The 20,667-nt window shown below is 32.8% G+C and overlaps 1 protein-coding gene across 2 annotated transcripts; it reads left to right on the top strand.

Annotated features, from left to right (window-relative positions):
* The first annotated feature begins 9,653 nt into the window (after positions 1-9,653).
* LOC114396681 (AT-rich interactive domain-containing protein 1-like) lies at positions 9,654-15,844 on the top strand. 2 transcript variants are annotated; one of them, XM_028358778.1, is made up of 3 exons: positions 9,654-9,737; positions 10,415-11,558; positions 14,438-15,844. In XM_028358778.1, the coding sequence occupies exons 2-3, from the start codon at positions 10,479-10,481 to the stop codon at positions 15,311-15,313; spliced, it is 1,956 nt and encodes a 651-aa protein (XP_028214579.1). In that variant the 5' UTR covers positions 9,654-9,737; positions 10,415-10,478; the 3' UTR covers positions 15,314-15,844. The 2 variants fall into 2 exon arrangements, with proteins under 2 accessions (XP_028214579.1, XP_028214578.1); XM_028358777.1 differs by lacking the exon at positions 9,654-9,737 and adding an exon at positions 9,897-10,137.
* Positions 15,845-20,667: the final 4,823 nt, after the last annotated feature.

The following is a 20,667-nucleotide window of genomic DNA, read 5'->3' on the forward strand; positions in this document are numbered from 1 at the left end:
TTTAGTCCCTAAATGTGTAAAATGGACGATAAATTAGTCTTTCTATTAACTCACGAGTGTTAACCTCAACGTGAGCACACATGTGTCATTTGGACTAATTACGTGGTAATTCGTGTATACAAATGTTAACCACGTTAGTTGATGAATCAGATGGATTAATTTGCCACTAAGTTCTCGATGGACTATTTTGTCAGTTTAAAATATTTACTTTTTTTCTTTACTATAACCAAGGTTTGTGATTGTTGAATGGCAACGACTATTTCTTTCCTCTCTTCCTTTATATAAGTTTATTCTTCCTTTCCCTAACGAATCAATCTGCACACATCTTTTCCCATACAACTATTTTGTTTTCTTCTTTTGATGAGTGGCTTGTATAAAAAATTTTGGGTTGATATCAAATGGGTTGAGAGTTAGCATTTGGGTTTAGTGGAAGCAAAATGAAAGTGCACAATTGTGGCCATCATGGTGATTTTGAGTCTTCCAACAATAGCGGTTGCAATGGGTGTTATGTGGAATGTAACTATGGGAGGAAGGTTGTTATTCGAACCTCAAAAACAAAAAAAAAAAGGGAGGATGTTCTACACTACCCATTGCCAAAGGTTGGTTCCATTTATGTCATAACCCTTGCTTGTTGTAGCTCTATTTTTTGTCATGAAAGATTTATGCACTGATTGAGTTTGTCATGTTGATGTGCATCATGTTGGAAGTTGTGATTTTTTTATTGGGTGAATCCTATTGAAGAGAGGTGGATAGAATAGACGAGAGTGAAGTTTGATGGGTTGCACAAAGAGCTAAAGATTATAAAATACTCTCTGTTATATATGTTGGTAGTGGTTTGTTACTTGTTGTGGCTAGTTTAGGGATGTTGTAAGTGAATAAAATTATAATGTAAGTTGTTAGTTGATGAATATTGTAACTGGTTCCATACTATGGGTTTCGGTCGAATTAATTTCTTGGACTATATTGACAGATAGAGGTATTATTCAGGGACAACATTGACATTAAGTATTATTGTTAAAGGACTTATTTGTCAACGACTTGTATTTTAGTGGCACCAAATGTGTCACGTGTTAACGATGTGGTGTAGACGAACAGGTTGGTCTTTGTCTTCAAATGACACAACAAAAAAGCTTTATCACGATTTAGATCAAACTAATCCATTGACCCAAATAGTTCATGGGAGAAAATTGAGTTATTTAGACCCTGGAGGATTGATGGGATGAACTACTAGTTTTCATATATGAGATATCCACCCTAGTCACTATGGACACATTTATCCAATTGACATGTCGAAATGAATCAATGTTGGACTTATTGAATCTCTAGCAATTCATGCAAGATGGTTATGGAGGTCACGTGAGTCGTCTCTCTCACTCTAACAATGGTGGAAAGAAGAAAAACACAAACTTTCTCTCACTCTAACAAGGACGGTGAAAACATGTAACTTTGATATTTTACTTAAGAGTAAAAATATATTATATTTTCCTAACAAATTAGTCTTAATGTGACTCAATACAAAGTTTCCAACATATGTACTACATAGGCACAAAATTGAACGTTAACGGTGATGGTTTAACGAAAGGATTAATCTGTCATTATTTTTGCACATTTAGAGACTAAAAAATAATTTTTTATCTTTCAGAGACGACATTAGTGTTTAACACTTTTAAGGATAAAGTTAAATATTTAGTTATTTTTTTTATTAAAGGTGTCAATTTTTATTCTTTATTAATTATTAATTACTTTGATAAAAAATTATTAATTACTGTATTAATTATCAATTTTATACAGATTTAGCTATTGTTGATCAGAAAACACAAATGTATATTCAGAGAGGCTCGGAATTTAATATAAATATTTATTCTTTAATGTATATGATTTTACACTAAGTCATTTAGTAATAGAAAAATTATGTTTTGATAAGAAAAGAAATCACTTGCTATAAAAAAAATCATCTAATCATATCTATAATATATATATATATATATATATATAATTTTATGGAATGATGTAACGTGATAATCTCATTTATTTATTTTTTAAAATTATTTAACTATTCAAATAATATAAATAGATTCCATTTTATATTAAATGATTATCATACAAAATTTTATATTCTTGATTTGATTCTGATTTTATTATTATTCTAATTTTTAATTGGTTGTCTGAATGACCATGTAATATATATTAACAAATCAGATCAATTTTAATTGACAATCGAATTTCAGCAAGGATGGTTTGTTCTCTGTTGAATCTGCATATTATCACATTATGGAAAACAGGGTAGATGATTCTCATTTGCACGAGAATTATCGTCACTGGCTTCTGACATGGAGGCTTCAAATTCCGCAAAAAATCAAAGTGTTCGTTTGGTGCCTATAGCTCGCGGATGCATGCATTCCTTCAAGGAAAAAGCTTATTTCTATAGGTTTCCAATGCCCCCATAACATCCCCTTTATGCTCTGACAACATAGAAAATAACTACTTCATAGCTGTTCTATGGACCATATGACAAGGTGTGGGAAGATGTAGAGAAACCAGTCAATGCATCTCTCCTTCTTCACTCAGTCCATGCGAGGGAACCGAATGTTCTATTTGTCAGCCTCAATGTGTCCTCAACATTCTCAGTGTTTCCAAGTGGAAGATATCTCAGAAAAGGAAACGCAATTGTGGCATAGACGATTTGGTCATCTCAATTTTAGAGGACTCAATACACTCCCACAGAAGCAAATGGTGATCGGGCTACCCTCACTGAAAATTTCCACAGCTGTATGTACTACATGTCTTGTTGGTAAACAGCACCGTGATACCATACCAAAGTTAAGTTCTTGGCGCGCATCAACTAAATTACAGTTAGTTCATACTGATGTATGTGGTCCCATCTCACTTGCTTCAAACAACCGCAAAAGGTACATACTAAGTTTTGTTGATGATTATTCCGGTAAAACGTGGGTTTATTTTTTGCATGAAAAATCCGAAACCTTCAATACATTCAAGAGCTTCAAAGCATGTGTTGAAAAGGAAGCTGGAACTCATATTGCTTGTCTGAGAACTGACAGAGTAGGGGAATTCATATCCAAGGAGTTTTCAGATTTCTGCACTCATCAAGGTATTTCCAGGTAACTGACAGTTGCTTACACTCCTCAACAGAACGGAGTCACAGAGCACAAGAATCGCACCATCATGAATGCAGTACGAGTTGTGCTTCATGAAAAGCAAGTTCCAAAGTCCTTCTGGCGGGAGGCAGTGAGATGGTGTGTTCATGTTCAAAATCGAAGTCCTACTACTGCAGTAGATCATGGAACTCCAGAAGAGGTATGGAGTGGAATAAAACCTCGTGTTGATTACTTTCGGACATTTGGATGTGTTGCACACGTTCATATTCCAAATCAAAGAAGAAGCAAATTAGATGACAAGAGTCACACATGTGTTCTCTTGGGCGTGAGTGATGAAGCAAAAGCTTACAAACTCTTTGATCCCATTTAAAGAAGGTAACTGTAAGCAGGGATGTGGTATTTGAAGAAGACAAAGGCTGGAGTTGGCACAAGGGTATAGCCGAGAGTACACCTCCTGCTCTTGATATGGAGGGCCAAGACGAAGAAGGGAGTGACAATGCTGATTCTACACCTCAACTTGTTGCAACTAGAGGTAGCAATAATAATTCAGAACCGCTTGAATCAGCTTCTGATTCTGAATCTACTGATCCTCCAGTTGAAGGAAGGGCAACAAGGACTCGGAAACAACCCTTGTGAATGACAGATTATGAAACCAATCTATTTGCAGAAGAGGAGAGCTTGCTAGCAATGTTGATGACCGATTCTGAAGATCCTCAAACCTTTGAGGAAGCTAGTACGAGTCAAAAATGGAAGGAGGCCATGGACACTAAGATGAAAGCAATTGAAAGAAACAACACGTGGGATCTAGTTGACCCACTTGAAGGCGTGGTACCCATAGGTGTGAAATGGGTTTTCAAAACAAAGCTCAATGAAAAAGGATATGCAGAAAAATATAAAGCCCGATTAGTGGCAAAAGGGTATGCTCAGAAATATGGAATCAACTACACAGAAGTCTTTGCTCCCGTTGCTAGACTTGATACATTGAGAGTGTTGTTAGCTGTGGCTGCTCAGAATGCATGGGAAGTGTTTCAGCTTGATGTGAAGCTTGATGTGAAGAGTGCTTTCTTGCATGGTGAAATTCAAGAAGAAATTTATGTTCACCAACCTGCTGGTTTTATCAAGAAAGGCAGAGAAGGACAAGTATACAAGCTGAGGAAGGCTCTATACGGGCTCAAGCAAGCCCTGCGAGCCTGGTATAGTAAAATTGAAGCATCCTTGCCAAAGAAAAGTTTGCACATTGCTCCAGTGAACACACCTTGTTCAAGAAACAGGTTAGAGGCAATATTTTAGTAGTTAGCTTGTATGTGGATGATCTAATCTTTACTGAAAATAGCAGAGCTATATGCGAAGAGTTTAAACACTCAATGCAGTTGGAGTTTGACATGACAGATCTGGGCAAAATGAGACATTTTCTGGGAATAGAAGTAATACAGAATGAAGCAGGCATTTTCATCTGCCAAAGGCGATATGCACGTGAGATCCTAGCACGTTTTAATATGTTGGACAGTAACTCAGTACGAAATCCCATGGTACCAGGAACCATTTTATCCAAGGATGATGCTGGAATTCCAGTAAATGTTACAAAGTTTAAACAAGTTGTTGGCAGTCTCATATACTTGACAGTCACACGATCAGATTTGATGTTTGGAGTCATTTTAATCAGTAGATACATGGCCAATACCAAGGAGTCCCACTGGGCAACAACAAAACGACTCTTCAAATATCTAAAAGGCACTATTGAACACGGTCTCTTCCATCAAAAGAGAAGAAATATGAGTTTCACAACCTATAGTGACAGCAACTATGCAGGGGATTCAGATGATAGAAGAAGCACTATTGGATCATTGTTCATGATTGGAACGGCAGCTATTTCCTAGGCTTCAAAAAAACAGCCTATGGTAAGCCTATCTACCACTGAGGCTGAGTATATTGTTGCATCATATTGTGCATGTCAATGTATTTGGCTCAAATGAATCCTAGAGCATATTGGAGTAGAAGGAAAAGAAACTACTGATATTTTCTGTGACAATAGTTCTACCATAAAACTGTCCAAGAATCTTGTTTTTCATGGCAGGAGTAAGCATATTACAGTAAGGTTTCACTTTCTTAGAGATTTAGTTAATGATCAAATTGTCACACTTAATACAAATAAGCAAGTGGCTGACATTATGACAAAAGCTTTGAAGCTTGACCAATTTGAAAAACTTAGATGTATGCTTGGAGTACTTGCAGTTAATGAAATAAGCTAAAGCTTAAGGGAGGGATTGTTAGTTATTTTAACGTGTCAATAAACAGTCCTATTTTATAGGACTGACTGGGTCTGGTTAGTTGCTTAGTTTACGCCTAGATTGCTGCCATGCAGGTTTGTGGTTTTTGTTTTTATTGTTATTCTGTTTTGAGAGTCAAGTCTGTAAGGCTTATAAAAGTCATTTTTGTATGATTGAATAAAGTGTGCAATCTCTTCACATATTCAATGTGTTATTCGTGCATATTCATTAAGCTTTAACAGCAATAAGTACGCGTAAAAAAAGTATTTAAATCACATGTAAGTTTATATATATACTAATAAAATAATAACTTTTAAATAATAAATAAATCATATTGAATTTTTATAATAAATATTTAATGCTTTCACTTATATATAACTAGTGTAAAAAACAGGGCCCTTATGATTTTCCATTATTATTTTATTTTTATAATACATTTATCAATTATGTTTTAAATTTTATATATGTGTAAAAAATTTATAAGATAAATACATGTTAGTATATATATATACTAACATGTATTTATATATATATATATAATAAACTATATGTCCAAATAAAATCATACTCTAAAATATAAGTACAAATAAAAAATATTTATGTATTTAAGTTTCATAAAAGCATATTGAGAATATTTTAATATTTTAATATTAATGAATAATATGTATCCGCATGGATGGTACCATCATATTCACCTCATGTTTATTAACAAATGGGTAGTGAAAATACATGTACAAATTTTGTTATCATTCCTAAATGTGCATACTATTTTTTACTAAATATAAAATAGTTTATTATATAGTTATTTTTATAATATTTTTAATTAAATGATAAAATATATTTTCTAAATTTTGTAATTAAATGGTTGAGTAAAAATAAAAATATTAACAATTATTATATATTAAATTGATAATTATATTACTTGATTGATTTTTTAATATATTAAAATAAGGATTTTTAAAAGTCATGGCAATCCAGAATTTAAATTTAAGATACATGTTTAATAAGAATAAATATTGATTATATATTCCTATTAAATTTTCTATGGATAAATTTTTTTAAAATGTAAATAAAACTGAAAATAGAAGAGAGGAAAAAATCACATGTAGAATAAATATAATAAAAAAAAGTTCTATTCGATTAAATTAAGTTTAAATTATTAAAGTGATAGTTAATATAATCTGTTATAATAAATTTTGAAGGTAAAAAAAGTATAATATATTTAAAATTAAATATATTCAATACATCAATTAGTTGTCATTCAAATGCCAATTTATTAATATTTTTTTCATATATATCAATATATTTTTTCAGATAACGTAATTATCAATTCTTCTAAATATTATAATGTGCTAACAATTTTTTTTTATATATTTTCATATAACTTATAATATCAATCTGGTACTTAATTTTCACATCTTTTCTCATTTTTAAGTTCAAATCATCATTTTAGAGAAATTACAAAAATATACAACAACTTCTTTTTACTTTAATTTAGCTCAATTTCACTTTCCAAAAGCCCCCAAAATCACTTTCATTTTTTGCCATATTTTACGCAATTAACTCAAGACATAACCACACCATTTCCTCAACAAAAAAGGCCTAAAAAACATGATAAAATTCACTAATTAAGTCTTGTAATAGTAAAAATAAAAACAATCAAATTCCATCTAACAAAACATCTCAAATCAACTTCAAAATTTCAAATTCTTTCACAAACACATAGGCAGTTTGATCAGGGACCATTTCCAACGTCATTTGGCATCAACAAACACTTCCAATGATTAATTTTGTTCAATTAAAATATATAGGATAACAACTCTTCCATTTACCAAATTTTAATCTTCAATTAACAACATTCAATTCATTTCAATTAAAAGACAATTAACAACCAAATTATTCCTGATCAAAGGACACTTAAACATACACATTTAATGACATGATAATATATTTTAAAGGGTATTAAGGGTGATAACACAATAAATCCCGCAAAAACATGTCAAAACCAATTATTTTTAATCAAAACACAAAAAAAAAATTACTCAAGGTTAGGGTTTCGAACCCCCAATCTTTCCAACACAAAGGATATCATTTTTAAGCTTTAAAATTATGAAATACTCACTGTTTTACACATTGGCAGGACTCAACTTTTCAAAGCAACAAGAAAATCACATTTCTAACTTCGAAATTTTAAGAACACATGCTCAACACGAAATATTTAGTGAAAAGCTTCTCTACAAACAAAAAAACCTTAAAAGAATTAGGAGATCTCCTCCTATACGTTAGAGTCTTGAGAAAAACAAAATATAGAAGATAAAGAAGCTAGCTTTTGTGTTGATGAACTTCCCTATTGCAAGAAATGAAAAAGGAATGCTTGAAAGATGGAAAGTGGAGATGCCAAGAGAGAGTTTGAGAGCTCCTTCTCTCTCTCTCTCTCTCTTAAAAATTGGCAACCAAGTTAAAGGAAATCCTCTCCTTTTGTTTCATGTTGCCCTAATTTGAGTAGGACCTTTGGGCCCACTAGGGCCAATTAAAGTGGATCCAATCCATTTCTATTTTTCTTATGCTTTAGGTAATCCCTTAATTTAGGCATTAATTTTGGTTATTTTTATTTTCTAACACCTTGTGATTTTTATTTTAATTTTCTTCTCACAAGACTTATAAGACTTGTCTTTTAAAATTTAATGGATTTGTTAAATATTTTTATATTTGGATTGAACCGAGTCAACATAGTCTAATTGTAAGACAATTACCATAAGATTAAGGATCACAATTAAATTTCAATTAATTGCTACTAAGAAAGTTAATTTCTATTTAATTTTTAAACCACTAAAATTGGCCGTGTTACAAATGTCGCCTGAAGGTAATATATATATATATATATATATATATATATATATATATATATTTTTGTAGACTAAAAGTGGTAGATGGGAGGAACCCTAATACTATTAGGTGAAGCACCAATGGCATCTTGAGTCTCCCAATAAAGGTTCATGTAGAGGATTATTGCACAAGTCAACTTACAAGCATTCCCACCCACTTCTAACTACTTAACTAGCTTCTTGATGTTAGGAGATCTCCTTAGAAAAGGTTGCCCACAAGAAGGGGGAAAATGTCAAGGGGATTTGAACCCACAATAGGAAAGACAATATTTCCTACTAAATTCTTAACCATTTGTGTCAACAGACATTAGCAATTAATAAACATTAAATTTACCAATTACTAAGATAAAATGATTTTGTTTCCTAAAGTATTTGTATAAATTTAAAATAATTGGAGTGTATTGTGAATTATATCAATAATTAATGTTTTTAAATAAATAAAAATATTATTAAGAACAATTGATATTTTCTTTCATTTTTTAAAATAACAAATATTTTACAACAAATCAAAACTCTCAAAATAATAACTACCAAGCACATGGATTATCTTACTTGAGGAAGTTGTTCCATCTTAACTAGTGGTTCCGGATTTGAGTCTTGGATATGCAAACTTGGGGGAAAGGCTTATTGCTCATAATTGTCCTACCTAACTCAAACATAATTGTCTCCTCAAAAAATACTTGTTATTTGAACTAAAAACTATCAAATAATAAATGAATTAAAAATAAAAAAAATAATTGATATTTATATTTTCTAGAAATAAGAATAATTATAAATGTCATTATTAATGAACTACTTTTGAATAACATTCAAATTGTATTGATTATATACATTGACGAGTCATTTCTCCTATTTTTCATATAAATATTTCTCTCTTTTTTTTTAACCCCAACAACTATCCACTATGCATCTATTTAGAAATTCAACTCAACGATTTCATCCATGGTTAAATAGTAATCATGGTTAGTAAAACGACTCCAAATCCAAATTTCTCATATAAAAAGATTTTATTTTGTCTTAATCTTTTGATTTATCTGAGAAAATATATTTTGAATACTTTGAGATTTGTTCTAAAAATAAATAAAGTTTGATAAAAAATTATTTCTACAAAAAAATCAAACTAAGATATTATTCAAATGATTCAATCTCAATTTCAATATATTAATCACTTATGTCTAATTATTTAATTTTGCCTAAAAAAAGGCGGTGTTACACGATTTCTCCCTTCTTTAAAAAACTTTTTTATTTTCAAAATTAAACTCCTCAAATTCCCCTCCACTCTCTCTTCTAGAATGATATTAATAGAATGATATTAAAAAGAAAAGAAAAGAGGTTTAGGAAAACAAAAACACAATACCATTGGGGTTTGGAAAATTAAGAGCCAAGTTGGTGCCAAACCAAAAGTTAAATGAGGTCACATTAGGTTGGTTGTGGAAGCATTTCTCTCAAGTTTCTCTTTATTGATACTGGTATGCCTCCCTTTCTTTCTCTTTTTCACTTCCATTGAAAAATCTTTTTTATTTTTTTATTTTTTACTTCCAATGAAAATCTAGAATGGTATCATTTGACAATTATCTTTTTAATTTCTGAAAACCCCTTTTTTTATTTAATTTTCTCAAGGCATTTTCTTTTTCAGATTTTCAAAAACCTCAGATTTTGAAGAAGAGGGTCTGCATCGGTTCAAAACTTGAACTTTGGACCCTCCTTCATTCTCCAAAAAACACCATCGGCAATTTTTAGTTTTTTAGTCGCAGAAACAAAGCGCGGCGGGACTCTGAAATCTCTCCCTCTCTCTCTTACAAGCTTGATGTAGAAAGAGAAAAATATAGTTTTCTTTCTCCAAAAGCCACGAACCATGATTCTCAATCGGTACCCTTTTTCAGTTCTCAACCTTGAATGCTTGCATACCTAGTTTTCGTTCTTCTGTTTCCGTATTTATTCGTTTTTTTAGTGGCGTTGGGAGAATAAAAATGGAACCTTTACATGGTGCTTTATTTATTTTTTTCTTTTTTTGGATTTGATTTTGATATACATGGTCAGGTGGTGTGGTTTCTTGATGGAGTTGTCTTTGATTTTGCTAAAACCCCTTAAAAGAGTTTGTAGTTGAAGCTGATAGTGCGAAGTTTTTTGTTGGTTTATTTTTTAGGGGTGCATGCTGTTTTGATCAATTCCTTGGTGGATTGTTTATGAGAGAGATCCGTGTCTAGAAAATGATGAGTAATGGTGATCCATTGGATTTGTATAAGCTTTTCATGGTGGTGAAGGAGAAGGGTGGTTATGATGCTGTTTGTAAGAACAAGTTGTGGGATTTGGTGGGGGAAGAATATGGGTTGGGTGTGAAGGTTGGTTCCTCTGCTGAACTTGTTTATAGTAAACATTTGAGTTCTCTAGAGGCATGCTTAAAGAATGCTACTGATGGTAAGTTCCCTGAGTGTGGTTTAATAGATGATAGAGTTAAGTTTCACAAGCATTTGATGGAGGCGCAAGCTGAATCCTTGTTGGATGACTCTGGTGAGGAAGAGGCGGGGGATGAACTCGAGAGGATAGTGTGTGACTGTAAGGATGGGAGGAAGTTGTGTGGTAGTAATAGAGTGAAGTATGTGAAACCGGAGTCAAATGTGGCTGAACTCGAGAGGGTATATGAGTATTTAGATGAAACGAAGTCGTGTGTTAGTGATAGTGTGAAGGGCAAGAAATCAGATTCTAATGGGGATGAATTTGATAATGTATGTGACTTTCTAGATGGGAGGGAGTTGTGTGATACTAATAGGGTGAAGGGTGTGAGTCCAGAGTCTAATGGGGACAAGAAAGTTCAGAGCAAAGGACTTGTTGATTTGGATATGCTGGACAATGGGACGGATGAGCATATTATCAGAAACTTGTGCAGTCTTAATACTGAGAGGAATATACTGGAAGAGTTTGATGGGGGGAAAATATTAACTGTGGATGCATCTGATGCAGAGAGCAACATGCCTAGATTGTCGGATGGAAGCAAGTGCTGTGATAATGATGATGATGATGATAGTGATGAAGTCTTGATATTGGATCCATCTGGTGTTGACAAAGAGATATTTGGTCGTAAGAGGAAGAGAGAGTCTAAGTCAGAAATGCTAAGTTGGATTACTAGCATTGCTAAAAATCCTTGTGATTCCACAGTCGGTTCGATTCCTGAAAAGTCTAAGTGGAAGTTTTACAGTAGTCAGGAGATCTGGAAGCAGGTTTTGTTGTTTCGAGAAGCTGTCTTTCTGAAGAAAGATTTTGAGACAACCAGTGAACAGCTTAATTGGCAGGTAATATGAAAACATCATGTGCTCTTTGTTTGCCATGCCGGTCATTAATGAAATATGAACTATAGTATAGGGTTCTATGTCATTGTTTTGTGCTGAGATCATACATCATGGAAAAAATCCTTATAAATCTTGGATAAATTTATTTCTCGAATTATGTAATTGAATATATGTCATCATGTGATATTTTTTATGTTTGGTAACTATTATCATATTTTCTTGTCTAGGCCCTTTCATGATTTATATGTGGAAATCATGGACGGCACGTTTATACATTTTTTCCCTATGATTAACTAATGTATTGGTATTTGTTCATAACTACTGGTTACTATCTTCTTACCTGTTTTCTTGGTTTTTGGATGCACCTATTGATATTGTTGTATTATATTTAATATTCATATTGCAAATCTTTTATTGATTTTTATTTTTTTCCTGTTGAATATTTTTCTCTCTCTGAGTTCTTAGAGAGCTCTTTTATGGGGTCTCCAATTATGGTTGCTTATTACTTAAATCTTGCCCTGTTGTCCTCCATAATTTAATTCTTGAATAATTAATTTTTTCTTAAGTTTTTAGAGAGCTCCTTTATAGGGTCTTTAATTATGATGTACTCATTACTTAAATCTCGCTGCAGAACTTCATAATTTAACTCTTGAATAGTAATTTTTTAATCTTTTTCAATGTGATGCTGCAATTCTATTAATGTTAATCCATGTTTCTTTTTGGAGACCATTTATATAATTGATATTGATATATAATATGAATCATACCAACAAGGTCCAGTACAATTAGTAGATAGACGGGTTCCTTAGGTATGTTGTTAGGGGTTAGGTTCCTGGCTATATGTATGGAGAAGATTTTGTTGGGAGATGCAAAACCCATTTTAGTTATCTTTACGCCTTGAAAGGAATTAGTTTCCAACTATTGGTTGGGGAATATCCTTGGTGAAAACCAAACAAATAAAAAAAAATATGAACTGTAGTAGTCAATAGCACACTATGAGATTCAAATAGTGGAGTGGTTTTCAGTAGCGGACGTAGTGGCCGCAATAGTGGCTTTTTGTGCACTATAGCGGCACTGCCATGGTATAGGCTTCAAAAACCCAATTTTAACCCCGGAACATCACTGCTTGTTTTTTTTTTTGGAGTAAAATATTCCATAAAAGTTACCTCTGTTTTGATCTGTATTGTTTCACACATTATCAAAAGACACCGAGGAAATTTGTTTTCAGCATTCAGAAAATTCAAATTAACATATAACAAAATATTAAAAATTAATTCATCTCTATTTTCTTTTGTGAGGCTCTTTATTATAGAAAAGAAAAATGTTAGCAACACATTCTCTAACACACTTTTTATTATTGTTTGAAATTTATCAAAAATTACAAAATTTTGTAGGTTTCACTTTTTTAATGAGCCTCACTCATGATTTTGTAGTTTAACTAGTTTTTAATTTTTTTTTAACTACTAATCGTGTGTTAGAGAGAAGGGTTCATTATGTTTCATAAAATATAGCTAGTTTTATATTCTATTTTTTTAACTTGCTATGTTTTATAAAATATAGCAAGTTATTTTGAGGTGAATATACCTTTTATGAAAGATATAATTCAACTTGTTTTTTATTTTCCTTTTAAAAGAGTGCTTACATTGTAAAATGATCCATCTATAGCAGTCACTGGTAGACAGCGGTGTGGAGTGGCCACCCCCTAAAAACACTGTAGTGGGAGTGGGTTGATCGCTATTCTGAATATATCTATATATTCTAGATTTTTATATATAAAATATCTATTATATAACTATATAATATATATTTGTTTAATAGTATTTTATACATTTGCTTCTATTATATAATATATACTTACATATTAATATTTTTTTCTATATTTTTTAAATATTATAGAGTAATTTATATTTTTGTAACAGTATTTTTTTATTAAAATAAAACTAATGTACCTCAGTGCCAAAGGCTCCTCGCAAGGAGAAGGTATGGGAAGGGTTATTGTATGTAGCCTTACCCATGCATATGCAATGGGAATAATATATGGTTAATTATAAAAAAAAACCTCCCCTGCAAAAATAGTATTTATATATGATTAATATTGTTTGGGTTGGAGAGTGGCCTATTTAAGGTGGTGGTCCAATGCCCACTCTAAAGTTTGACCCAAAAAGCAATACCTATTTTGGCCCAAAAAGCAAAAGAAAGTTTAAAACCCTAGTCCTTTTCTCTTTCTCCCATTAGGCACCACCTATCCACCATTTTCTTTTTGTTTTGCCTAATCTCTTTCTCTTCGCCGGAGTGGTCGTCGGTAGTTTTGTCAGAAAACACTTTCGCTGGAGAGAAAGGTGGGTCATGGACAAGAAATTACTCCAGGAGTGGGATAGTGGCACACCACTGCTCAGGTGTGTTCCCACTCCACTACAGGGTGCAATTAACTACTATTAAATGATCTTAATATTTATTTATTTATTTTTTGTGAGGTTCATTATAATTGGAAGGAAACGGATCTGCAAGAGTATACAAATATTGATTATCAATTTAAATCTTTTGTTATGCTGCTTATGCTTAGTTTCATTTAAGCGTCTCTCTCTTTAGTGTGTGTGTGCGCGTGTGTTTGTCCTATATTTTTTAGCCTGTTCAGTTTGGTGTTTGCTCGTGTCAGCGTGGATCCAGTTGAAGCAAAAAATACTTGCTTCTGTGTCATTTAAGGTTATTGACTTGAAATAGTTGGAGAACGTGGATCGTAAAATCAAATCCAAACATGCTATTTGTACATTAAATGTGTCAAGAATGTCTATGTTTGTGTCATGTCTAGTGTCCATGTTTCTATTGAAAATTGAAAACACCCTTGTGTCAAATTAAAGACAAAATCTTATGCCATTTTGTAGGGACAGAAAATGCATCCTTCTATGTATGATGATCGTGTTGGGGCAATGTACAATCTTAGACAGAGGTTGAAATGTGACAAGAGAGTTTTATTGGGAAAAACTACATCTGGAGGAGTCTCCTTAGCTTCATCTGGAGGAACACATGTGGATTTGGAGAGGACCCCAAGTTCTCATGCTGAAGATCGTGCTGAGAAATTGTTACCTGACTCCGGTACTGCTCACTCAAGCCTTGATAGATGTGCCAGAGTGCACATCCCTTTGGGGCCAAACCATCAAGCTGAAGTGCCAGAATGGACTGTCATAACTTATGAGGTTGATTCAAAGTGGTTGGGGACCCAAATATGGCCTCCAAAAACTGTAAATTCCAAATGTCGTCTTTTTGAAAGGGACCCCATTGGAGAGGGAAGACAAAATTCATGTGGCTGCCAAGTACAAGGTTCTGTTGAGTGTGTCCGGTTCCACATTGCTAAGAGAAGGGCTAAAGTTAAGTTGGAATTGGGTGAGGCGTTTCACCAATGGAATTTACATAAGGTAGGTGAAGAAGTTGGGGGTTCATGGACAGAGCAAGAAGAGAAGAAGTTCAAAGATGTGGTGAAATCAAACCCTGCTTCACTTGATAAATGTTTTTGGGATCATCTTTTCAAAACATTTCCTAAGAAGAGCAGAGAAGATTTAGTCAGCTACTATTTCAATGTCTTTCTTTTGCAGCGCAGAGCATATCAGAATAGGCATACTCCTGATAACATTGACAGTGATGATGATGAATCAGAATTCACACCATTGAGGAAAGTTTTTGGACATCAAACACCAAAACCTCGCAGCTTCACCTTGTTATCCCCCAAAAAAGCCACATTCAAAAGGGAAAATAACAAGTGAACCTCAGTCATATCCTGAGCTTCATTGAGAATGTGAATCAACAATTTTGTGCGTCTTCACTGCACCAACTTTCAGTATCAATGGGTCTTTGTCTCCTAGCTTAGAATTTTAAATCACCCTTGATTTTGGGGAGTAAAAAAATGTAACTTTAAAGTTTGGTTTGGTGTTGGGTTAATTTAGGAGAGATGAATGATGTTTTTCAGAAGCTGACAACCATGAAGATCCGACTGCTAAGAAGTTGGGGGTTGCTTTTAGTTTACATGCTTCCAATTTTGAGACATCCCTTCTGTCTGTTGGCAGTGATATGTTGCAGCTACAGGTACTGTTGCACATTTTATTTTCACCAGGTTTTGACAAGGGTTACTTAAAGTTAAAAGAACAGCATATGGAATATATAGAGCAACATTTTGTTATAGAGTTTCATGAACAAATGCAGTGAAGTGTTATTTAAATTTCAACCTTTTTTCTGATGCGAATTTCTATTTGAATGTTTCTTGCAATGCTATGTAGATATTGTTTTTAGATCAGGTATTTGCAAGCTTGTCTATTACTTTTCTTATGGACAAAATTTAGATAGAGTTTCTAATGTGTTTTTGATGTTATTCTCTAATTAAAATTGGAGTTTTACTTTAGTAATCTAGGTAATAAAGGTTTGATTTAAAGTTTAGGTTACTTAATTTTAATTGGAAAATAACAATAAAAACACTTAAGGAATTGTATCTAAGGTTTGTCCTTTTTCTATGCCAAGTATTCTGTGTTGTATCCATGCTTTGGTAAGTATATTATATATACACAGTTAACCAAGACCCTGTTGACCCTTATGTATATAAAGCAGGGAAAACACAGCCATTTGTATTTGGTTCGTGTATTGTCTTTCCATGAATATTTTTTGTAGTGAATATTCACGTGCCGCTCATCTCTTTTTAGAGATAGAAAAATAGCATCAGACTGCCTAATATTCCTCTTATATAATATCTAAAGAACTGAAGTGGTTGCATGTGCATCATTGTGACGAGATGAGTAACAAATATTGATTGGAACTACTTGTATAAAAAATATTTTTGGCAGGCAAATTTCAGTACTTAAACCTGTAATAATTAACATTGAGAAGTTGATATCTTTTTTCCTTAGCTACTTAAGTACAAGTCACATTAGGATGAACCTAAAATATATGTTTTTCAAAGTAAGCAGCCAAAACTATCACAATTCAATATCCCCTTGTTTCTTCACTAATATACTATTGGGCAAATGCTACTATGGACCACCTAGCAAAGGTGGTCTACGGTGCACCATTTATATTTGTTGTTGGATTCATCTAACTTACAGTCATAGGATACACTCCATCACACACTTGACTATTCATTTCCCAACTCCATTCCTCCCTAGGTTCGTCTCCTTGGCGGCCACTACCACCATCTTTGCCCCACTACTCTTTGAGTTAATGACCACCACTCTAAGTCAATGACCACCATAATCATTGTTCCATTATTGTCGTCACCCAAACCCTCCTTTGGTATCAACCTTCATTTTCCAAACATTTTTGAAAAGACGTGAAAGCATAGATGCACACATTCACTTTACCTTCAAGCAGAACTTGAAATGGAACCCACATGAGCCACATACACCCAAATGATACATCAACATTAACCCCAATCAGTCTGGATTTTGTTTTTTATTTCAATTTTCTGTTGGAGGAAAAAATGGTCTTGGTGTAAGAATGAAGCATGCGATAAACATTTAGTTAGACGTTGTTGCGGACATCATGGAAGGCTTCGTGGTGCCACTAAGGGTGATTAGGTTCCCTTGTCGCTGTTGGCAACCTCTTCTCACTTTCTTTATCCTTTTTTCTTCAAAATTGACCAAGTGCACTACACGCACAACAAAGGAAGACAAGAACCAAAAATCTTTCGTTAACTCACTTTTCCTCTTTAGGCAACATCAATGATTTCCTTGTGTTTAGAGTTTCAAGATCAAGTGTTTAGGGAAGAGGACAAGTGTTTGAGTTCTTCTTCTACAGTTTCAAGATCTATATCTCTGGTGTGGTAGAAGGAGTTTCGAGAGGAAAGGTTTTGTTGATGGTTGTGCGGGGTACACTGGAGATGATGAGGAAGAGTACACAACTAAAGGAAAAGAAAAAAGGTTGGAAAATATTATGTTACGTCTAGTTCTCCTTCAAATCCTTGAAGGATTTCACTAATAAAAAAATATTACAAAACAAGTATTTTACTCTATCATTTTTGGTTTGTACAAGTATTCTTTGTGCCACTTCTTTAGTCTTCTTTTAAGATTGATAAACATTCCAGTACTGTTTTTATCACTAAATTATTCCTGACTTTTCAAACAATAGTTTGAATGACTACAATTTAAAATAACTCTCAAAGAGAGGATACATATTACAATCAATTTACATAGAAACTTTGTTAAGCAAAGGATTGCACAATGAATACTTGTGTATGATCATCTAGAGAAAGGCTTGTATCAGAGTAAAAACAAAGCTTGATGATTTCACTTGGATGTAAAAGTTATTCTCTATTGTGCTTTATTCTTAATAGGCTTAAAGAGATTATTATTGTGGATTTCGGTGCCTTCTTCAAAATTGTTCATTCTTTCTTAGAATTTTCCGTATATGCATGTGGCAGCATGAAATGGAGAAAGAATGGTAGTACTTACTACCCTTTTATGAGCAACATTCCACTACTAATACAATGAATTGTCTTGTAGATAATATATTTTTTTTCTTACATGTCTTAGTATACACTTGAAATTCAAATGATTAAGCAATTCAAAAAGACGAGAGAATATTAAAAGGTACAAAACTCTTAAGCATGAACCATTCTTGTTCCGGGCACATGTGTACTATATGTTTTTGGACAATGGAAGACTTAAATATAAAAATATTGTGTAAGTTTTTTTTATCTCCAATTTGGACCTTTAAAAACAACTTAGCACATTAAGTGTTAGCATTCACAAACTCTTAAATGCCTATTCAGTTATATCGCATTGGACACTAGATAATCTTTTAAGAAAAACAAGACTAAAGTTGTATTGGACTCAATGTTATATATAATTAAAGTAATACAAAGGTTAAGGATTTCAATACCAAAATGTCTTGGACGATAGTATTCTTATAATACTCAATAAAATCCATTAGTCTATCAAATTTTAATACATTTGTTATAATCAAAACCATAAAATAAAAGTTTTAAATTCATTAGGTATGATCCAATGTGGTTGGTTCTAGCAATGTAGATGTAGAAATATTTAAGTTTTAAATATATTATATAATTTAATTTAAATTAATACTATAAAATAAAAGTTTTAAAAAATAAGAAAAAATATTACTTAAATTCACACATTTTTATATTTTTCCCCTTGTTTTCCTCATTCATCACTATAAGATTACTCACATTGCATAAATAGAGATTGCATCTTGACTTAAAATAAATATCACTTAAACTATAATATTTCTTGATCCAAGCATCTTACATACTAATCTAGGTTTTAAGACTTTTATTAAAATCTATCACTCAAGTCATCAATCAACGGAGCATGAAAACCAACTTAAAGATATCTTCCTACCATTGTTTTTTGGAATTCTACCATTATTCCATGATAAACCTCTAACTTATTCATTATGTTTAGAAACCAAACAAATGAAATATAATGTATTGACAACCTAACATTATGGCAATAACCATAGTTGTAGGGTGTTGCATTGGTATACGCTAGTTTTGCAAAATGGACTCGTTGGTGGCAGGGCTGTGATTGGTGGTGATGATGACTGGTGTATCAGGGTGATGTAGGAGCAACGAGAATAATCGTTGTGGGTGAGACATGAAGAAAGAGAAAATATTATGTCGAAGTCTATGTGTTGTGCTTATGTGAGGTCTAATGTGAATGAGGATAAAAGAAACGAGAGTGTGTAAGAGTGAGAAAAAAAAGGAATAGGTGATAAATTGATGATTTGTTAGTGTGTGTGTGCTCCTGATGAGAGGAGAAAGAATAACTGTTTTTTTTCAAAGGTATTTATGTGTTAAGAGGGAAGGAACGATGTATGTGGTTAGTGAGAAGCTTGAAATGTTTATACAATGTGTGTAGGAGTGTCAATTTGTACAGTTAATGGGGATCCCTACGGAGATTGTCCTATTTAGGGTCCCACAAACAGAGATTTTTTCCTCGAGGGGGACAAAGACGGGAAAAAATATCTCCCTGCGGACATGACAGGGATGGGACGGGGACGAAGATCATTCCCCCCGCCCCAGGAATCCCTGATTTGAGAAAATTACAAAATTACTCTTATATTTTAAGAAACTTAACAATTGAGTCTCACTCAAAGCTCAAACCTTCACATAACTCGTTCACTTCACTTCTCGTCCTAGACTGTGCTGCGTTGTTCACTTCCCTTAGACCGCACCGTCGCCACCCAGTCCTGTCACCACTCACCGTTAGTCACCTCAGAGTGTAAGGGCTAGCTACTCTCTTCCTGTCAATAGATTTGTTTACCACACATTGCCTTCATTGATTTTTTCCCCTAGGTTTTGCTTGATCATTTTGAATTACATTTTACATTTAAAAGTTTTAATCTTCTATTTTCTTTGGCTAGTTGATTGCTTGGATTTGAGTTTTCAGTTCAAACCCAAGTTTGCTTTCATGTTTTGATTATCTAGGCTTTCTTTATTTCTTTGAAAGATCTTTTTTTTTTAATTAATGGTCATGGATGATATTACAAGTTGTACCTGTGAATGGGTTGTTTCATTATATTAACATTTTTGTTTTTTTTGTTTTGCATTTATCATATTTAGTCTTATTCTATCAATTGTTATTTGTGGAGGTGTTTGTGCTATTTTGTGTAGCTATTAGCATTTGTTGAATGCCCAATGTGAAATGGTGATACAGTTAAAAATTCCCTCTTGTTGTCATTGCTATAATCTACATGCAGAGGGGTTTGGGGTTTTTTTTATTATGTTTTCTTGTTCCTTTCTTGTTGCTGCTGAGTAGATTCTTTAAAAATTGGTTTAGAGTTCTGACATACTTTTCACTGCTATGTTTTGTAATTCTGGAAGTGAGTTACTAATTCATGAATCCATTAAGCACATCTTTAGCCTTAAAATTTCAATTTTTTTAAAGGCTTTAACTATTAAGCTTAAGGTTTTCTTAGGAAGGTTTCTTGGGAACTTGACAGCAACAATAATGTTAATGTACACTAGTATTTTTAGTCTCTTCCCGATTTTGAAATGGAGATTAATTTATTTCTTGATTCATATTGATTTCATACCACGTATCTTCAATCAGTAATTAAATAGATAAAAGTATGAATAAAATTATTAGTGTTGTTAGTGATCTCCACTTTCTTT

Source organism: Glycine soja, chromosome 18, assembly GCF_004193775.1.
Source record: "Glycine soja cultivar W05 chromosome 18, ASM419377v2, whole genome shotgun sequence".
NCBI lineage: Eukaryota > Viridiplantae > Streptophyta > Magnoliopsida > Fabales > Fabaceae > Glycine > Glycine soja.